We start from the raw sequence: 19272 nt of genomic DNA, 5'->3' as shown, positions 1-19272 counted from the left end.
AAAGGTACAGAGTTTTGTGTTAAAGTCAACTGTATTACTACTGGCCAGGAGTAGTAAGAAGCAAATCTAATACTTTATAGGATGATTGCTTTCATTGCATTTCATTTCTTTAGGTGGAAGAAACACACAATCCTACAGCAGTTTTTTCCTTCCTCAGTAGTTTCTGGGAAGATAGAATTAATTCCTTCGCAAAAGAAAAGCAATATTTTAAAGCACATTGTTTCATGTGAGGAAACAATATTTTGCTTTTACCAGAGAGTTCAGAAAACTGTAATATAGAAATCTTTCAATACCATGTTTGACACATACCGTAAGCTCCCCGTAAGATGAAAGCAGTCCTGCCCCATAAGCTTTGATCAATCCGTTTTGCTTGCAGAGACCAAACTCCACAGTGAACCAATAAAGCTAGTAATAAGAGCAACTTGTGAAAAACAGTCTCCACAGGGAGTTCATTATTAAGCTTCTAATTTTTCCTTTAGTTTTCTTTTATCCTTATTCCTTAATGTCTTTGTATCTTCCATTTTTATAGTTGTAAAGTTTAAGGAATTTATTTTTTCTCTCAACAAATTATATTATTTCTTTCAACAAAACACACATAAGTTATAACACACTTTTCTAAAACTTGCCATCTTTCCCATTCTCACTCAAAAAAAAAAGGAAAAAAAATTGCTAATGATAATTACATGGGTAAATAAAGTCATAAAGTCCTATCCTCTTCTTTCTTTGGGAGATGTTACAAACTGCCCTGCAACATCTTAGCCCTGAGCTTCATTATAGTCAGTGGAAGCTGACAGATTTCAACCCATAATCCCTAGAAGGACAGGTAGGCCCCCACAGAGGGTTCAGGACACTAGGAAGGGTACTTGGAAGGGCAGTTTCCCTCCTCCTTTGTCTGTGTGATAGCATTCAGAAGAATTGAGTAATCATCCCTTAGCAGCAATGTACCCTTTAAGATTATTCCAATTACATCTTTATCATGCTCCAACAGAAAGAAAAAAAGAAAAAAGAAAAAAAAATGCATCTCCCTGAGCTTTTCTTGCCATAAAGCACGCATAGGACCACACTTCCTTTACCTGCTGAACACTGGTGGGATAAAAGTGACCTGTGGCTCTGCCAACCTATTAGCCCTTCCCTACGATAACATCTAAGGAAATGGACAGTGGAGGACCAATTCTGGACACAGCCCGACCCCTAAGCAGCTGAAAAGATGCTGTGAAAAAGGAAAAAAATGGAAAACATGAGGCATTTCAAGAATATGGCTTTGTGTCACAACTTTTCAAGGTTCCTCTAGGGATGCATTGCACTCTGCTGCCTCATACACAGGGCTGGACCTTGGCTTCACTTTAGCCAGAAGTACTGCATTCTCAGCACCCTTCTCAAAGAACTGCAGGCAGTTTGCAAAATAATGTGAAACTGTTATACTGTCTATTCTGCCTGCTACTTTCTTTCTATTTCTTTCTCTTTCACACGTCTTATAATTGTGATGACTTGGTTTTAGCCTGCAAATTTACCACTACAGAAACAGCATGCCAGGATCTTTCTGCAGAATCCTGAGCTGCTTTATCTACAAATCAGCTAATAATTCTGCACTCTTATTGTGCTAATAATCTTGATTCTTATTTCACAGTGAAAATTCTTTTGAGTATCTTCTCATTTTGCAGAAGATCTTTTTGACTGGAGAATGAGACATTGGAGAAGGAGTAATTCTTTTTAGTGTTTCCTTAGTTACCCTATATTTGGCTTTTAATGAGGTTCTTTCAGCTGTCACTGTTTTAACAGGGTACAAGACACAGTACTAGTGGCACTCTGTGGATGACATGAACATGGGCAATTTCCCATCTCTTGTGCATGGATCCACCTGCTTAAAAGTCGTCCAGGGACTGAATAAAACAATGGCATTTCGAAGCTTGTCTTACAAATGTTACAGACCATAGCAACAAACAAAGTTAAGATTCTTTAAATTAACTTTTAGTTAACTTAAATGATGTCTTATCATCTAAGCTAGTTACCTACTTTCTCTTTATAGTGAACAGAGAATGACAGGGACTTCCAGAGAGAAAAAATAATTTGTTAGACAGCTATGTCAGGATAGTGAATATGTTGCAGGTTCTTCTCTATCTTCACTTTCTAGTGAAGGAACCTAAACAGTAAGCCCTCAATTAGATGTCTAACTTTTAAGCAGTTGAAGACTGAGATGTTAATCCAGGGTGCTTACTGTCCAGAGTACTTGAATGGCAGTTACAAAATTCTGTTCTTACAGACCCCGAACTTCAGTTAGCCCTTTCAAAAAGGTACCCTTATTCTACATCCCCAAACCCTAGATGACACAATGACAATTTCAGATATGAGACCCATCATACCTCTAATCTTAACCCTATTTCTAATCTAGTCCTAGCAAGTCCAGCATCAGGGAGGGATGCTTGCAGAGGAATTGGCCTTCACCCAATCTCACCAAGGCCAGGGTAACAATGCAAAATGGCTTTCTGGGACTCACAACTGTTTAACCCTTACAAAGGCATTCTTAATCTTACTCTAGCCTCTCTAGAACCAGAGAGGGGAAACTGCAGAGGAAATGTGGACATGTCACTGCCTCTTCCCACACAGTCCACTCACATCACTCAGCCCAGGACCTGGATGATGGTACATAAAAATCAGTACTAGTACCTTTTGTTCTCTGAACTCTAAAAATACTGTTAGTCTATTTGGTCCTGACCCAAGGATGGATATGTGCAGATAGATTTTAGGTGAGCCATCATCTCCTTCACACAGTGCCTCGTTCCACTTCACCATGAGTGGGGCTGTGGGCTGGGTAAGAAATTTCAGAAGTAACAATCTTCTATCCACCCCCTCTCATGAATGAGCCTTCCCTAGCTGGGTGATGGTAAGGTTCCTTTCCTTCCCTGAAAAATTCATCAAGACTGGGAAATGGTTGTCATTATCAGAAAAAAAAAAAATATCAGTCTCCAGCCCACTCAGAACAAGGTAAGATGGCAGCAAGGGACTGCATGAGTTCTTTTGGCAGCCTAGTGTCTCAGAACAAAATGACAATACCTGCTCTCAAATTGCTTTTAAGTGTTCACCTATTTGTGAGATTAATGAATAAAGGGTGAATCACATTGTGATAGTTCCCTGCACCTTGTGTAGAAGAAAATGCAGGAATAATATTGGGTACCCAGTCTATTAGATGAATGTAGAAATCGAGTTTGGACTTTCCTGTGGCTAAAATTGTAGAAACTTGGCTTCAGTAATACTTTCTTATAGAAGCAAAAAGTATAAATACTTCTTCAGGTGAAATCACACAGTTCTGGGCTCCCCAAGAGGGACTCCAGCCCCTGCTCCAGCACCTCCCTAACCTCTGGATGAGAGGAGACACTCCTGCTAATGCCCCCTTTTTTCCAGCTAACCTGAGACGCTGGAGAAGAGCTTTCCCTGCACAGTAAGGGATATGCAGAGAATCGTTTGGATTTTGCCTCTGATATTAAACTGCCATCTGTACTTACTGTGGCCAGTTTCTCAATCTCCGCTTCAGATGATCCAAGAGAAGCCAGTCCAATATCCTAAAGCAAGTAAGCAAGCGGGCAGTGTTACGCTTGTGTGATTATTCAACCCAAGGGAGAGAAAGAGGGGAAGGGGGAGGACCACATAATTTCTAGCATGAATAGCATGAACTATTCATTGTTTTTGTCACCCAAAATGACCTTCCATGGCTTCCAGGATGCCTACCTCTCCCTGGCCCCCAGCTACATACCACTGGGAGCCACATCAGATGAGGGTTTAATCCTCAGCGTTCTCTGTGTAAAGTTAACCGTCTCTTGGCTTAATGCTGTACTATCCCTGGCAGACCTTTGCAGGGAGGCATGAGAAGGATGGACAGCAAGGTGGGTTTTATCTTTACCTTTCTGTCTCTCACTCTCTTTCTGACAGACCCATGCAGGATGGATTCTGTTTGCTCTCTTCTGTGCTCCCTGTCAATTTTTCTTTTCACAATAGGAGTCTGTAGATGTCTCTTCATAACTACCATGGGAGCCATATCATAGAGCAAACAAAATTAGAGCATTTTCACCATTCATAGTCTCATGTTGAATGGAATGGAAAAGAATTTTCATGGGATGAATTTCAACTGTGAAAATGTTTTGTAAAAAAAATAGGGAAATGTGAAAATTAATTTAATGTGAGCCCATGTTGTGTAGTCTGTGTTATAGACAGGGAAAAGGGGAAAGCTGAAAGTCTTGAAATTGCTGTAATCTCTTATTTCTCATGTGTCTTCAGTTCTAGTATTGAACTGAAGAGGTTTCTTCCAGAATAAATTATAGACCACTAGGATATTTTAAGTACTACTCATCTGAATCTAAAAGTAGCCAATATTTGTGACCAAAATGGAAACCGGCATGTATCCAAGTTGATACAACTGAAAACCACATGATATGAGGTGAACTGGCATTCTTTTTAAGGTATTCTGACAGGGACCTAACATCATGTAACCCCTGTGCCCTTATTGCCACTTTCCACACTGGCTACTGATTGATAAGCCTGGAATATGAGTTATCTTCTTCCCTCTGCTATGGTTTTGAGGCACATTCATAGTTCTGAAGTCTTTAATTATGTGAGGTCATTGAGTTCATTTGGGTCTGACACTGACTGCTCATACCAAATAGCCTCTTATTACACAAAGAAGCCCTGTTTGCTTTCTGGAGCCTCCTTACCAGCGTGAGCAATACTGTGAGAATCTGGTAAGTTGTAAAAGGAAAAACAACTCTAATGAATGACATGGTGATGGACACAATTAAAGTATCGTGTGAGATAAAAATGTACATCCAGAGACAGAACCAGCCTGGGGGCTGGATGGCTGCTGCTGGTTAGGTTCATGTGGCGCAGGACAGAAAGCCAGGGGAACAGCGTAGTCAGTACAACCCAAACATGCAGCACCGCAGAGGCTCCACTGGCATCCTTCTGCAGACTGACGCAGCCCTCCCACAGAGAAGTCCCACAAGCACTGCCTGCCCTTCCTTTTACACAATGTCCATTGCTACCACTCTATTGGAGTAAACGTCTCCTGGAACACTGCTAGCCCACCATCCCTGGAGGTTGTGACTCAGGCACAATCAAGACTTAAAATACCGTTTTAAGCGCAGTGAGCTGCATGCCTTTGATGCACATCTAGCCCACTAACCAGAGTGGCCAGTTAAACAGTCAGAACAAGCTTCTTACCTGTGAGAACTGGGCAAACTCCTTGTCAGCTAGCATGGGAACATGACCCAGTAACTCATGGCAGCAGTCTCTGGAAAACAAGGGACTTTCATGTTTAATAAAGGTTGCTTTTCTTGCCCTACATGTATTTCCCATGAAGGGCTTTAGCTGATAGACCTCCAAGCATGAGGGCTGCTCCACAGTAGCTGCCTCCATACCTGGCTCTGCAGGGAGCCTTCCCTACTGCTGCAGAAGGCCAGCTGCCCCCCTCTATGCTGGCTATTGTCTCACTTGGGATGGCACGGGCACTGGTCTCCTATGTCACAACATCTTTGAAAGGCCTCTGTTTTGTCCCAGCACACAACAAAAGCATCTGTGCAGACTTGTAATTTCTCATGAAATGTAATTGCTGCTGTCTGGCCAGCACTTACTGGGAGACTTTCACAGCAGGGAATCAAACCCCAGCAGATGGTAACTGAATGCAGGATGAAAAGATGAAACCAGATATTCTCCAGTCTTTTCCTACCCCAGACGACTTTGCAAGAGAGACAGAGGCCCACACCCTCTCATGCATGACTGCCCCCTCTAATTCTGCAGCTACCAGTTTCTCAAATTGTTTCATTCTGTGGACTACTGGATAAAGCTCCAGCGCCATACCCAAGAGAACATCCCAAACACATTCAGAAGCATGGGACTGTGCCAAGGCATCAAACTTACGGTTCTGGGGAATGCATAGGAGAAGAGAAATGCCTTATATACTGTGTGCTTTGGAAGACACGAAATGCCAGGCTGGCAAGGAAGTCACGAGCAGACAGCAGACCTGCAGCTGGTCTCAGCTGGAAACCTGTTCTCTCTGCAAAAGGAAGTGAGGCCAAATTTAGGCATTTCTGGGGTTAACTAGATGGCACACTTAGGTAATTAGGTAATTGGTTAATTACAGGTAAGCCCTTTCAGAGGACCTTTCCAGCTCTGTTGCAGGAGCTCCCTCCACCTGAGTACAGTAGCAACATCCTGGCTTATCATTGTTTACATGACCTTGTACTGCTGTGGATCCAATTACTGCACCATCACAGCACCTAGCCATTCATCCTACACATCTTCACACAGCAATGATATGAGTTATGGGAATACTGCCTACCCCAGTTTACAATTTTAGCACATTTACACACATTATCTACTATGTCTTGCATGTCAGTGATGTGTCTGAGGTCACATAATGATCCTTATGATCAAGCAGGGGACAGAACCTGCATTTTCAGTCCTAGCTTGTCTATGAATTCTGGGGTTATCTCTTGCATTTCCTGTACAGCATATGTAAAAGAAAACCAGGAGTTAGATAAGGGATACACCCCACCCCTACCCTTGTCTGAGAGCTGTTCCCTGATGCTAGATTACTGCTTAGCCCCCTCCTGCAGACTTTCTTATTCCCCGCACTGAAACCCCCAGTACTTAGTACTGCTGAAGACAGAAACAGGTGCGCTGAATGTCTGCTCCAGTCTAGCTGGTTCTTCTGTTCCTCAGTAGGCCTACTTCAACATACCCTAGGGTATGTTCAAATTCATTTCCCTTTGTCAGTGCATGCTCTGCATGTGTAAACTATCTCAGCACTGGCAAAACCTGCTATCAATTCTATCTTTCTGCCTGGACTTCATTAGAATGGGAACATGCAGGAGAAAGAGCAAACAGGTCCTATCAGAGGTAAGGGTGCTGGAATTTGGCCCTTAACCATTTACACATCAGAACTTCCATCAGTGCTTTCACATATTTTTCTGTTCTGTTTTTCTTTCTTTTTTTCACCATTATGTTTGCCTAGAACTAACTATAGAGCTTCCCAGTGATGTGACCATACATGTTTTGCTTTGAATATATCTATAGAACAGGACAGAAAAATTAAATACTTTTGCACCATGTTTTCAACTCATGCAATCAGTGTTACCCCAGGACCCGCTGCATTACTACAAAAGGTCTGTGAGAGACAACTAACAAAATAACCAGTCCTATGGTCAGTAGAATACAAAATCTACATTTCCATGGGAAACACGTTGGTGGTCTGCAAAGCTAAGAAAATTGAAAATCACTGCTTTAAAGGAGAGCCAGTGATAATCCTTTTGAAGTCCTATATTCAAAATCTGTGTTGCATTCTCAGCTCCCATAAATGACATTTCATCTTCTTTAAAGTATAAAACTACATTTAAAAAAAAATCAGAAATTGCTTTATTCTCCCTTCTCTATCCATATTCTATTGTGTCATGAGGCCTGGAAGCTAATTTATTTTATGTAAACAAACAACAAAATCCCACCCAGAAACCAGGCCATTTATAAGATTTGTTTTGGTTTGGTTTTTAGTGTTTCTTCCAACATTTTCTTGTCTTTCTCTTTTGGCTATTAGCACTTTTCTCATTTAAAAAAGAGCGAGAAAGAGAAGAAAAGAGGGGGGTGGGGGAAGGCTTCACTGGAAGAATTGGAACTGACAAAACATTTGAAGCTGTACAGGGCAAAAAAAGAATGGACAGCAAGGAATGATTCTACCTGACAATGTGAGGAGCTAAGTGATTAGTCTAGATTACAGGGGTTCTCAAACTTTTTAAACAGGGGGCCGGTGCACAGATGAAGTGGCAGGCAGTCATCTGCGGCTGCTTGGTTTTCCCCCCCCCAACCCCCGGCGGGGGTGGGGGGGCGTAGTTTGAGGACCCCTGGTCTAGAAGATCTAGAAGATACCATTTGCCATGGTTATCTTCTATTGCTCCACTGAATTCAAAGGCAATAGGTACAGAACTGCCTCAAAGCTGAAGAGAAATCAAATGTATCGAGATTATTTCTTTATGTTGAGGAAGCAGGGTGTTTGGGGGAATAGGGAGACCATCAGCTATGTCTCCTTGGGCACTGGCCAGGAGCTGGCACAAGGGCACTCCCTTGCTGCTGCAGCCATACTAAGACAACCCAGAGGAATGTGAAAATCTCAGAATCTGGTCATCTCTGGGCTAAATTCTGAGTCTGAGTGAAGTGAAAACTGCACCAGCTGAAAAATATATCAGACGAGAACCAAGCCCTAAGTAACTCAGTTTTGGAACGACTATGAAAAAGTCTAGGGCAATTTATATTGCTTTAGCATCCATGTTGGAGGAGCAGAGGGGAAAATGGAAATTACAGCTCAAGTTCCCTGAGATGCCCTTTTAAATATAGGCCAGTGAAGCAGACAGTCTGCTGATGGAACAGACTTGGCCATCTGCCTTGAAAAGACATAGGGAAAAGTTTTCTGCTGAAGGTAGTATCTGCAAAATCTGAACTTCTATTTTGTTACTGCACAATAAAACCAGCAATCAGTAGAGAACTGGGGGTGTGGCTGATTGGACATGCTGCCCAAAGATCTCTGAAATCAAAATTAGTTAAAGGGAAGGTCTTGAGCAGTTGACCTAAAGTGATCTGTAAGTCTTAATTCTTGGCCTAAAAAACTCATGTATACAGGCCTGTGCATTGTAGTGTAAGCTTGCTTGAGTTCATTGCTGTAATTTCTTCCAGCTGTGGAGGACAATGAATGCCTAAATCCAAACATCTTTCCTAGAAAGAAAGATATGCCTAGGTTCATCTAGTTAACTGTTTAGAAAACCATTTACTAAATGGTCACATGGTTAACCATTTAAATTCCCTTTAAGTAATTATAAAGTACTTATGATGTAGAATTCATTTCTGTTCAAACCAGCTTCACTAGCAGGCCAGCTAACACTAGACAGATCTTGTAGTTCAACTTGTATTGAAGTCAAAAAGAATTGCTTGCTTGAGTTCACAGATACTGCTGAGCAAAAGAGAAGGTGGAAGTTTATCTGGCTGTGAGTGCTGGTTATAACATGATCACTTTCTCTCCAGAAGATTCCTCTCTTTCTCTCTCTCCATCCCTACAGTTTATTATATTCAAAGCTGTGCCAGGAGAGGTTTAGACTGGATATCAGGAAGCTTTTCTTCACCAAGAAGGTGATCAGACACTGGAACCAGCCTCCTAGAGAGGTGGTCGATGCCCCAAGCCTTTCAGTGTTTAAGAGGCATTTGGACAATGCCCTTAATAACATACTTCAGCTTTTGGTCAGCCCTGTATTGGTCAGGCAGTTGGACTAGATGATCGTTGTAGGTCCCTTCCAACTGAAATAGTCTGGTCTGTTCTTTTCCTGATCTATGCTATATAAAGACTTATCATCACACATGCTAAAGAATGGTCCAGTCCATAGAGGCACTATTTAGCAAAGGTACATGCTGGGATTTGTGTCCTAAATGAGATAGTGGCACAGTCTGGGGCTCACCCAAAACTAAGCAGTGACAGGACGAACTGCACTATGCATCTCCACATAGGCTGTAGTTGAAACACATCCACTATAGAATTTTGGGACACACATCACAGCCTATAGTTTGATTGAGGTTTGGTTGGCTGAGCACTGCACGCCTGTAACACAGGAAAGAGCCTAAGTACACAATTGATTGATGATTTGTGAGGAGCAAAAATTCTGGCTTTATTGATGCTAGTGGTAAAAGATACTCAAATAATAAATCAGAAGAACTCTTTATGAATCATACCCCTCACCCAGTGGCTGCTTGGCATGAGGCTGCCTTTAACACAGATTTTACAGACCTTGCAGATGCTTCTGACTCAGTCTGAGTTTGTTACAAAGGGACCTTTGTATAATAATGTCAATCTTCATACTATTATTCTATAAGGAATTCTGCATAATGAAATGACCCTTATTAGAGGGAATCATTGAAGATAAGTAAGACATTAGTTCAAAGCCCCATATAATGGGACTAAAATAGCTTACTCTTAATTGTGTCTAGCTGTAAACACAGTTCTTTTGAACAAACTTTGTTCCATCTATGCATCATCTTTTAAAAAGCCTGTAGGCTAAACTAATCCAGGTTTTCTCTACAGTTTAAAGGGGGTAGGACTAGCTTTCCTGAGAGCCATTCTTTCCAGTTCCCTTAGACACCCATTCCAGGATGGAATAAAATGCCTCTGAAGTGCCTGAACTCATACCCAGTCAGAACAGTTCAGACAATTAGATTGCAGTAGACATCCAGTGTTTATAGCAGATGAGTTGAAACTCACTGTGAACATCTTCCCAACTATTATTAGCAGAATTTTCAGAATTACTATTTTTACTGCCCTTTTTTTTATATTTTTTTTTAATTTTTTTTTTTATTGCTTAGGACAATCTGTATGGCATGGAGAAAATTTAGAACCAGAGCCTACAAAAGATGTGAGCAGGGCCAGACTCCAGGCAATCAAATCCTGTCAACCAACATAAGTAGTACAAAGAGTATTATGACAGGACATTCTTACATTATCCTAGATTCTTCCACTTTGAAATCACCTGTTCATTTAAAGAATACAAATATCTGTGATAATCAAATCAGCATCACATGATTTCTGGCACTCCCTGCTGTCAGTTACCATGTAAATGCCATAAGGTGAAATCAACTACTTCATGGGAAAAAATATTTATCAGCCCAGTTTCTATAGGAGGGAAGTAAGATGGATAGTTAATAGAAGAGAAAATAGATCAGAAACTGTATAATGCATGCACAGAAAAATTCCTACAGCTGGAGGTGATGGTGCGCATGAGAGATGCTTTCCATATGCCACCCCTCCATCCCCTTACACTAAAGAAAGATACAATAAAAACTTTATCATCAAACAGCATAATCTTCCCTAAAAATGTCATTGTCTTAGAAAACTTCAGCAACAGAAAGCTTATTCAAACTTACTAGTGTCACCTACTGATACATGGAGCAGGTTATTTAATTTCCTTAATATTGTATTTAAATTCAATTTGTTTGAAGTTAAGCCATACTTTTTATTATTTATTTCATTATAGTCATCAACTGCCCTCCTCTCACTGGCACATCTCCTTGTCACTGGGAAGGAGCAGGGAGGCATTAAGGACCACCTATCTTTAGTCATTCTTGATAACAGTAGGAAATCATCTGGTTGACATAAAGTGCGTGGCCTTGGGAATCTGTGCAGCCTATGGCCTCATAAAAATAATGCAGGACCCTTCCATAAAAATAATGCAGGTCCCCTTGCTAGTCAGCCCCCAGGTAACAGCAGTTAGGTCAGCCTAGCGCTATTATGTGTCCTTTCATCTAAGGCTATATCTTCATGCATTTACAGACTAGCACCACAGCCTTTCTGCTATCCTGTCAGCCACATGGTAGGTACCAAACTTTAGTGGGACCACTAAAGAAAGAAGCAGCACTGTTTCAAGGCTGACAGACTAGCAGGACCTCCTGAGGATCATTCCCTCTATCACATATTGCCATCCTGTCTCAGGCATCAGAAAAAAAAGGGACTTGAGAGGTATGTACCTGTACTTGGGTTTGGGACTTAGAAGCAGCATAGCTATAGAAGCATTAAATACAGACAAACCCACAGAACACCTGCATGTGGAAATCTTGCTGGGTAGTGTACTGCAGCAGCTGTACTGCCACTAGTATTGGAGTTAGCTAGTCAGTGCTACACCAACTGCAGCCACTCACAGAAGAAACATAAACTTACAGTTCGGTCCCTAGATATGCCTGGTATTAATGCCCTGTGTTACAGCTCATCTTGCACAAGGGAACTCTACAGCTAATCAGCTCTGCTCATCAGCTTGGGTCCTACAAGATGGTTTGTGTGTGTACGTGTTGTACAAACATGTCCGGGAAACGCTAGAATAAACTGTGGTTCATAATAACTGACCTTTTAAAAATCTGGAGACGTCCTGAAGCTGAGGTATGTTATCCTCTTGGTAGCCACAGTGTTTCTCCAGCTGCTGGAAAGCATCCAGGTACTGTGTACAAGCATGAGTAGGGTAAAGGCTTCTCAGCTTCCTGTAGACTTCCCTCCTGAAAAGCAAAAAGCCATATAGCATGACCCACCTCAATAAAGCAGTAGTTATCTGCCCTATCTACGCATCTACAGAGAGACATAAACCCCCAGCACAGGCAACCTAAAAACCTGAACTCAGGACACCTGGTGCTTGGAAGCTGGTGCCTGGGTAGTGGAGGAAAGCATAAGGGGCGTTGTTTCATTTTTCCTTCAGAAGGTGGGTTCTGTTCAGCAAATCTGTTTTATCCCTTCCTACACCCTCCTTTAATGTACCAAGACTCTAATCCTGATTCAGAATTGCTTAGGTGTAAGGGTGTTGGAGGTGCCAGAGAAATCCCAGGGAGAAAGCTACAGCTGTGGCCCTCTCTATGTTGTGCAGTTTAAGGATGGAATGAGCCAGGTATTCACTCCCTCTCTATGTTGGGGTACAACTTGAAATACTCGTCCCTCCACCTCCATGCTGAAGCCTCCCTCACTTATATTTGGCTCTTACAAACCTCCTACTAAAAAAGTACGTTTTCTGATACTGAAGAGTAATATCTGGACAGGGTTTATACTGTTGCACTTCAAAATGCCTGGCATGGGCCATGTATTTGAAAGACATGCCAACTTCTTGAAACATTTATCCCATTGTACAAAAAGAGACCAGCTGAAGAAAAGAATATATATAACCAGGTTCAGACACGGGCTTCAAGCTTCTCCTAAACTTGATGGTGCTTGGATTTAGAGCTGTGGTTTGTAATATATTTAGCTGTTGCAAAATAAGTAAGTGGTAATAGGATGGCAAAGAACCTTATAGAAATGGTTATTTTTGTTCAGACATGGCCCTAGGGTGTTAAAAATTTTATAAACATTGTTTTATGAAAATTGAGATCATTCTTGGAAATGCTGGCTACGGAAAATGACCTTTTGTTGTTTTTGTATTGTTGTTTGTTGGGGGTTTTTTTTGTGATGCTATTGTTGCTATGGAGGTGATAGGCAGTCCCTGGTAATGGCTCTCTTCATTTGTATGAATGTCTTACACAGTGTGGGAGTAATGAACCAGAATGAAGGGGGTGAGAAAAACCTTAGGAGGAAAAAAAAAACCTAAAAGAACAGAAGGAAACAGTGGCTGCTGTCACTATTGCAAAAGCCACAGGAGACTGGGCCATTTCCATAGAAGAATTAGGAAAAAATGAGGAGGACTAGAGTTCAAGTGTTGTCCTGGCTTATTTCCCCAAAGAATACTACTGACTTCAGTGGGATTGCATAGGATCTGAACCAGTACACAGTTCATCCCCTGACGGGAGTCTAGAGAGAGCAGGCTTGTTTACACTTTTGTACATATAGTCTCTTATCAAAGTATCATTCTACTGTGTGTCCTAACATTGATGGCCACAGAAACATAGGCAATGTCTGAGACTAGTGATGAATTACCCAAAACTAAGAGTCCCTCCTCTTTAAGTACCTCTAAGGCAATCATCTCAGTTCACTCCAAGATCAATAATAGATCAGCAGATATTTCCAGACAACAATTTATCTTGCCTTAACGTAGTGCCTCAAATAGGTATAATGTCTCACTGTATGAAGGTGCTATCACTGAAAGGACCATTAAGCTGCTACTTGGTGGTACTTCAGTCCAGAGATGGAAAGAAAGACTGCTGAAAGCATGGTCAATAGAATACTCTAGAAAGGTGCCTCACAATGAATGATGGAGCCAGCTACTTGAAAGATTTTAAAGGCAATGACCTTATTTGACATAAATATCCTTCTTTTGGAAAGAAAGTGGCACTATTCAGCTTTATTATGAAGATGTGGCAGGTGCATCCCCATAATTTTCTCCTAGATTCTCCCTTTTTCTTATGTAGCTTTTATGCATAAGACATCTTTTATAACTCCTTAATTTCAGGGCCTTCCAAGAAGCCTGCTTCAAAACAGAAACTCAGATCATCTGTACCCTCTGTTTTCTGAAAGTCATATTTCTTCACTTGATTAGTTTTCATTTTTATAACCATGTTGCTACAAACTGAAGGCATCCAACAACTCTTCCGAGTGAACACCAAGGGAATTTAGTCTGTGCTGCAAATTTCCTGTTCCAGTGCACAGCGCTCAATTAAGTTGTGCTGCAATGCAGCTGACTTCAGGGCACAGCCCCAGGGGGCTGTGATAGCCATTGGGACATCTGATTTTGGAAACAGCTTTACATAACAAGGCAACCTGGGTTGCTGGGGCTGGCTCTTTGGGGAAATGGGCAGACACTGCTTTAAAGGTCTATTCTGTTACCACAGTGGGACTAATTCTAGGTGGAGAAAGGCTGGAATGACGGAGGTTGGCAACAAAAGAGAAAAACAGGAAAGAACACAAAATTAAATTTGCTTAAATATGACATTCCCACACACCATCCCATGCCAAGATTGTTGGCTGGTGGTAGCGATCATGAGCATGACACCAGCCATCAATCTTCAACAATTGAAAGATGCTATAAAAACCTCTTTGAGCTTAATAAAAATGTGACTGCCTGGATGAGCTGGATGCAAGGTTTCTATGTGATTGTGGGTAACACCCCTCAAGCTTTCTATGGCACAGTAGATTTTATTTAAAATAAAATAATCACTTGAAAAGATGGGATGGCCTTGTGGTTCTGGCATGAGACACCTAGTGTATGGATTTAATTCCTGGCATTGATATAAATTTTATGTATAATGTTGGGAAAATCACTTAAGCTCTAGCTTTTTCAGTTCCACAGTTATAAAATGTGGTCATCATTCTTCCTTTTTCCCACCTTTAGGCTGTCTTTCCACTTCAATTGTAAACTTTTCTGATCAAAGACTCTCTTATTATGTGCACATGTAGCACCTTGCACAATCCTGCGACTCTGCTTTTAATTGGGACAATTTGACATATTTATGTTTGTGTTATCATACAAATGTGTAATGATTGCTGCTTACTGCAATTTGTTAAAGTTACTGGGAGAAAGTGGAAACAGAGATATGTGAAATAAGAACTCTGCTTTCTTTCAAATTGGTCACATACTTCACATAAAGTCTGCAAACATACTTTGAATTGAATTAATTTTGTTTGTTTGGGTTTGGGTTTGGCATTTGATTTTTTTTGTTTGGGTTTTGGTTTGGGGTTTTCTTGTGCTGAAAATCTTCAGGAGAAGCAAAGCCCCAGTGAAGAAATGCTACACTCTGATATCATATGATATCAAAAGCTTTTTTACAGTGTAAATAATGTATCCTAGAAGGGCACTCCAAAATTCCCTTTGCCTTCAGTTTGAGAGAATGATGCCTATACATGTTAATAGCAATGAATACTTGCAGAATAAGCAAGGCTGGTCTGTCCTATTAGCCACATCCTGTGACTGAACTCTCATCCTGCGAGTGGGCATTTTCTCCTGGTAACAGATTTGGAAAGGCGGTATTTCTGTCACCACCATAGCTATGGTTAATTAGAGGTCAGTTAGAAGCTACACTGTAAGCCCCAGGTGTTTTCTGGCTTCTGATATCTGGGTGGGTATGTCAGGCAAGGAGATGGTTCGGAAAATGCATTTTGCTCTAGGAATTGAATAGTTAAAACGAGCCCTGAGAATGGCTTTCTGCAAAACAAATGATCAAAAGGTGACACTTAACCAAGGAGTAAAATTTGAGATGGATAAATATGGTTTTAAAATGTACTAACTGTGTCACATTGCCAGTCTTTCCTGGTACTGCAGTGGAATGGCCCAGAGGTCGGATTGTATAAGTAACAAACTCACCACGTTGCAGTCTCCTGCGCAGTGTACTCAATGCAAGGCAAAGGGTCTCCTCTGTAATGGAGAGAGGAAATAATGCATATGTCTAAAGCAGGTTTCAAGTTCAGTTTCCAAGTATTATTTTCTTTGCCTGCACCATGAATATTTGCTGTAATGAAGACTGAAACAGCAAAATAGTACATAATTAACAACTTATTTGTCTTGGTAGGTCCTAATGGGTGCATTTTCTCCTCTGTTCCGGTGTGAGGAGGAAACAGAGGGATATGGTAAGAAAGGGAGCCATGTTCTGCTTTACAGAAGAAAGAAGAAGCCTTCAGGCTTACCCTTACCTCTGCTGAAGGCAATCTAGCAACCCAAACACAGTGTGCACCTGGAAAGTCCCTCCCTGGAGGATGTGATCAGCACAGTATCATCGCAGAGAAGCATTCATAAACTCATCAGCAGAAAACTACCCAGGCATACACTGCGTGGCCACCACCAACTTCTGTGATGGGTGCTCTTCTCTCCTCTTCCTCACTGCTGCTTCTTCAGTAGCTCTGAGTCAGTTCAATGTCTGCTTTTGTGCTTTGTGCTACACTAGCTGTGATAGATGGTGGTGGTAAGAAAACTATACTCAAATAGAAATCTCCCAAGACTTGGGAGATTTCACCAGTTCTTGGATACCAAGAGGCTGACAGTCCATAACCAGTTCTACCTATACATCTGATTGACTGTCAGACAGCGGTGTGATTCTGGTGAAGTCTTACATGTAAAAGAAGAACATTTTCAGTATCACTGACATGAGACCTAAGAGATTTTTAGGTTTTTAGGTAGCTAATGTACACAGCTAGAGAAATTTTGTCAAACAAATAACAAAAATAGTAAATTGCTTTTCTCTGTCAAAAATGTTCCTGAACATTGTTCCTTATAGTTCCTTGGAACAGATTAGCCCCAGCTCAGGAGCTAGTCCTAAAAGGCACTTCAAAATTGAAATAAAAGAGTTATACTGAGAAATCACCTCTGGGAGGTTTAGATTGGATATTAGGAAAAAATTTTTCACTGAAAGGTTGGTCAAGCATTGGAACAGGCTGCCCAGGGAGGTGGTGGTTGTTAAAACACATGTAGATGTGATGCTTAGGGATATAGTTTAGTGGTAGACTTGGCAGTCCTGGGTTAACAGCTGGACTTGATGATCTTACAGGTCTTTTCCAACCTAAATGTTTCTATGATTCTAAAATACAGTACTGAAAGAGATGTGAATGCAAACCTAAGATTTTTATCTTAAGGTATATTTTCTGTGTTATGGGAGAAGTCAATTTCATATGGAATGAGAGCTTCTGTGGCTGAATTCTGTTTTCTAAAAGACATCCCCATTGATACATTGACAAAAGATTAAGTCCCTGGTGTTTCTTTCACATAAAGATGTCTGGAAGCACATGTGGACCGCTGGAGTCTCTCTTCAGCAGCCTTGTACTTACATTCTGTAATTAAAGGCAAGGTCAGCAAAGAACACCCTCCGTTTCTTATACTCCAGGTCAGCATAACCCTGAGTTAGAAAATAATTCAAAAAAAGTTTAATGTTAAGAGGGATTTGTAGGCATAATATTTATTTCATTCAGAAATAATAATAAGCATTCAGAAAACATAGGCCTCAAATAGCTTTTCTCTGAAGCAATGAATCTTAACCCTTATGAACCAGGTAAGCCAAAGTCTGCAATTAGTTACATTCATGACATTTTGATGAAAAACTGGGGCCTGTGACCAGAAAGGAAAGTAACATGGCTTGGTAGGAAGGTTTTGGAGTTGTTCATAAACGCTACATCACAGACCATTACACTTACTGTCAAATCTAAATGCAAATCACATTAAAAATTGAATTGAAATAGGGGTTTCACTTCTACTGGGGATGAGCTGAATCTATGAATTATTTCTTTCCTGTGCTAAGCGAAGGTTGCAATATTAGGGCTCTGATGGACATGATGGTACCAAGCCTAGTACCATCTCACCAGAGAAATTATGCTGCAGCTGCACAATAGCCTGTGCTTTGGGCAAAGAAGGGGTCCTCAATGGCTAGAAATCATTAGAGCCACCACTGAATCTGCAGACAGTACAGGCTTTCAGCTCAGTGCCCCCTTACCCCTTTATTACCATGTTATGATGAAGACAGATGCAATGCTATCTGTTTAAAAGGGGCAGTTTACTTATTAACTCCTGGAGTTTTGTTTTTGCCCCCTCAGTGCTTACTAGAAGTTGAGCTTCAAGCCGGCTTCTCCAGCTATTAAATACGAATAGAGATGTGGAATCAAATTCCTTTGAATTTTACATCATTCATAATAGGAATAAAATCCAAAATTTGGCACTGTATTACTAATATAACTCATGAACAGTGTTGATCAGCATCACTGTACAAATATTTATTATTCTAAAATATTCAGAATTTACTGGAACCACTTTGCATACTATGAGCCAAATTTCTCCCTTAGGTTTATTCACATAATTTTCAGTGTAGCAATAATACCAGTAATACTGCAGTTAATGACTATTGTGTGCGTGAATCTGAAGAAAGAACTGGATCCTGAGAGCATGTTTATTTTTGTCATGTGTTAGGGATAATTACGTTCATTCAGATGTTACCCTTGCTTGTCAGTAGCTGTAACAAGTCCATGCAAAACATGTGGGAAAGCCATTGGGCCTTTCATTGATCTATCATTGATGCTGTGACCTGCCAGTTTTGTCCCTGCTGTTGCCAGTTCTGAGCAGCAGAAGCTTCCCTGGGGGACCACTACAGCCAGTGCCAGGCTGCCCCAGAGACTGGCATTGTAGTGTCATCAGTTTGCTTTTCTGGCCATTAAAGACATAGTAAAGAACAAAGTGAAGCTGTTGAGATGGACAGCCCAAACTGTCTATTTGGTAGTAAATGTATATGCAAAATCTTTGCTGAGCTACCTTTACATCAGCATATTTGGTACTTTCCTCCAACCTGCCCATTTTTAAGCCATGCTTAGCAGCACAGTAAATGAGCTCACATTGTGCTCCCTCCTGCTGCAGACAAATGCTTTTCAGTGCCCGAGCTAACTTGTTTCAAGCTAGTTTAGGTATTTCTGAATTGCACTGCATTCTCCAGTTAGATTTATCCCCACTCAGCACTTTGGGAACTGTGCAACACCGGTACTTTCATCCTCTTCAGTGCTCACATCTTCTGTTTGGCCAAGTAGGAAGGAAACTTAGTTCAGGTCGAAGAATTCCCAATGTGCATTCATTTATCCCATGAGGAAGAGCCTCAGAGCTAGCTCAGGAAAATTATAAATACTTGGACTGTTTCTATCAGAAAGAGATGAGGAAGAATGAAAGATGTCCTGGTCAAAGAGGATATGAAGCTCTCCTAGAGCATTACAGTTTAATAAGCGATTCTCAAAAATAGAAGATGGGCTTGGAAAGTTTTTTTCATACCACACAGAACTGTACATAGCTAATAATGCTAACACTCTGTAGGTTAATAAAAAGGTCTAAATAGAATTCATTT

General features: G+C 41.0%; 1 protein-coding gene across 5 annotated transcripts in view; it reads right to left on the bottom strand.

Moving 5' to 3' along the window:
* LOC101912036 (tyrosine 3-monooxygenase-like) overlaps positions 1-19272 on the bottom strand; it is a 48804-nt gene that overhangs the window by 23587 nt on the left and 5945 nt on the right. For all 5 annotated transcript variants that reach the window (XR_003553590.2, XR_003553587.2, XM_055808327.1 and 2 more), the window contains exons 4-10: positions 17228-17295; positions 15774-15824; positions 11909-12054; positions 5905-6040; positions 5209-5278; positions 3501-3557; positions 310-405 (exon numbers count right to left, since the gene is read on the bottom strand). Coding sequence is in view for 3 of the 5 variants with exons in the window: in XM_055808327.1 (XP_055664302.1) it covers positions 310-405; positions 3501-3557; positions 5209-5278; positions 5905-6040; positions 11909-12054; positions 15774-15824; positions 17228-17295 (624 nt within the window). In the remaining 2 variants the exon portion in view is untranslated. The remainder of the gene's footprint in view (positions 1-309; positions 406-3500; positions 3558-5208; positions 5279-5904; positions 6041-11908; positions 12055-15773; positions 15825-17227; positions 17296-19272) is intronic.

The sequence above is a fragment of the Falco peregrinus genome, chromosome 6 (genome assembly GCF_023634155.1).
Source record: "Falco peregrinus isolate bFalPer1 chromosome 6, bFalPer1.pri, whole genome shotgun sequence".
Taxonomy (NCBI): Eukaryota; Metazoa; Chordata; class Aves; order Falconiformes; family Falconidae; genus Falco; species Falco peregrinus.
The sequence above is the reverse complement of the archived record's forward strand: the minus strand, read 5'-3'. Positions and strand labels throughout refer to the sequence as shown.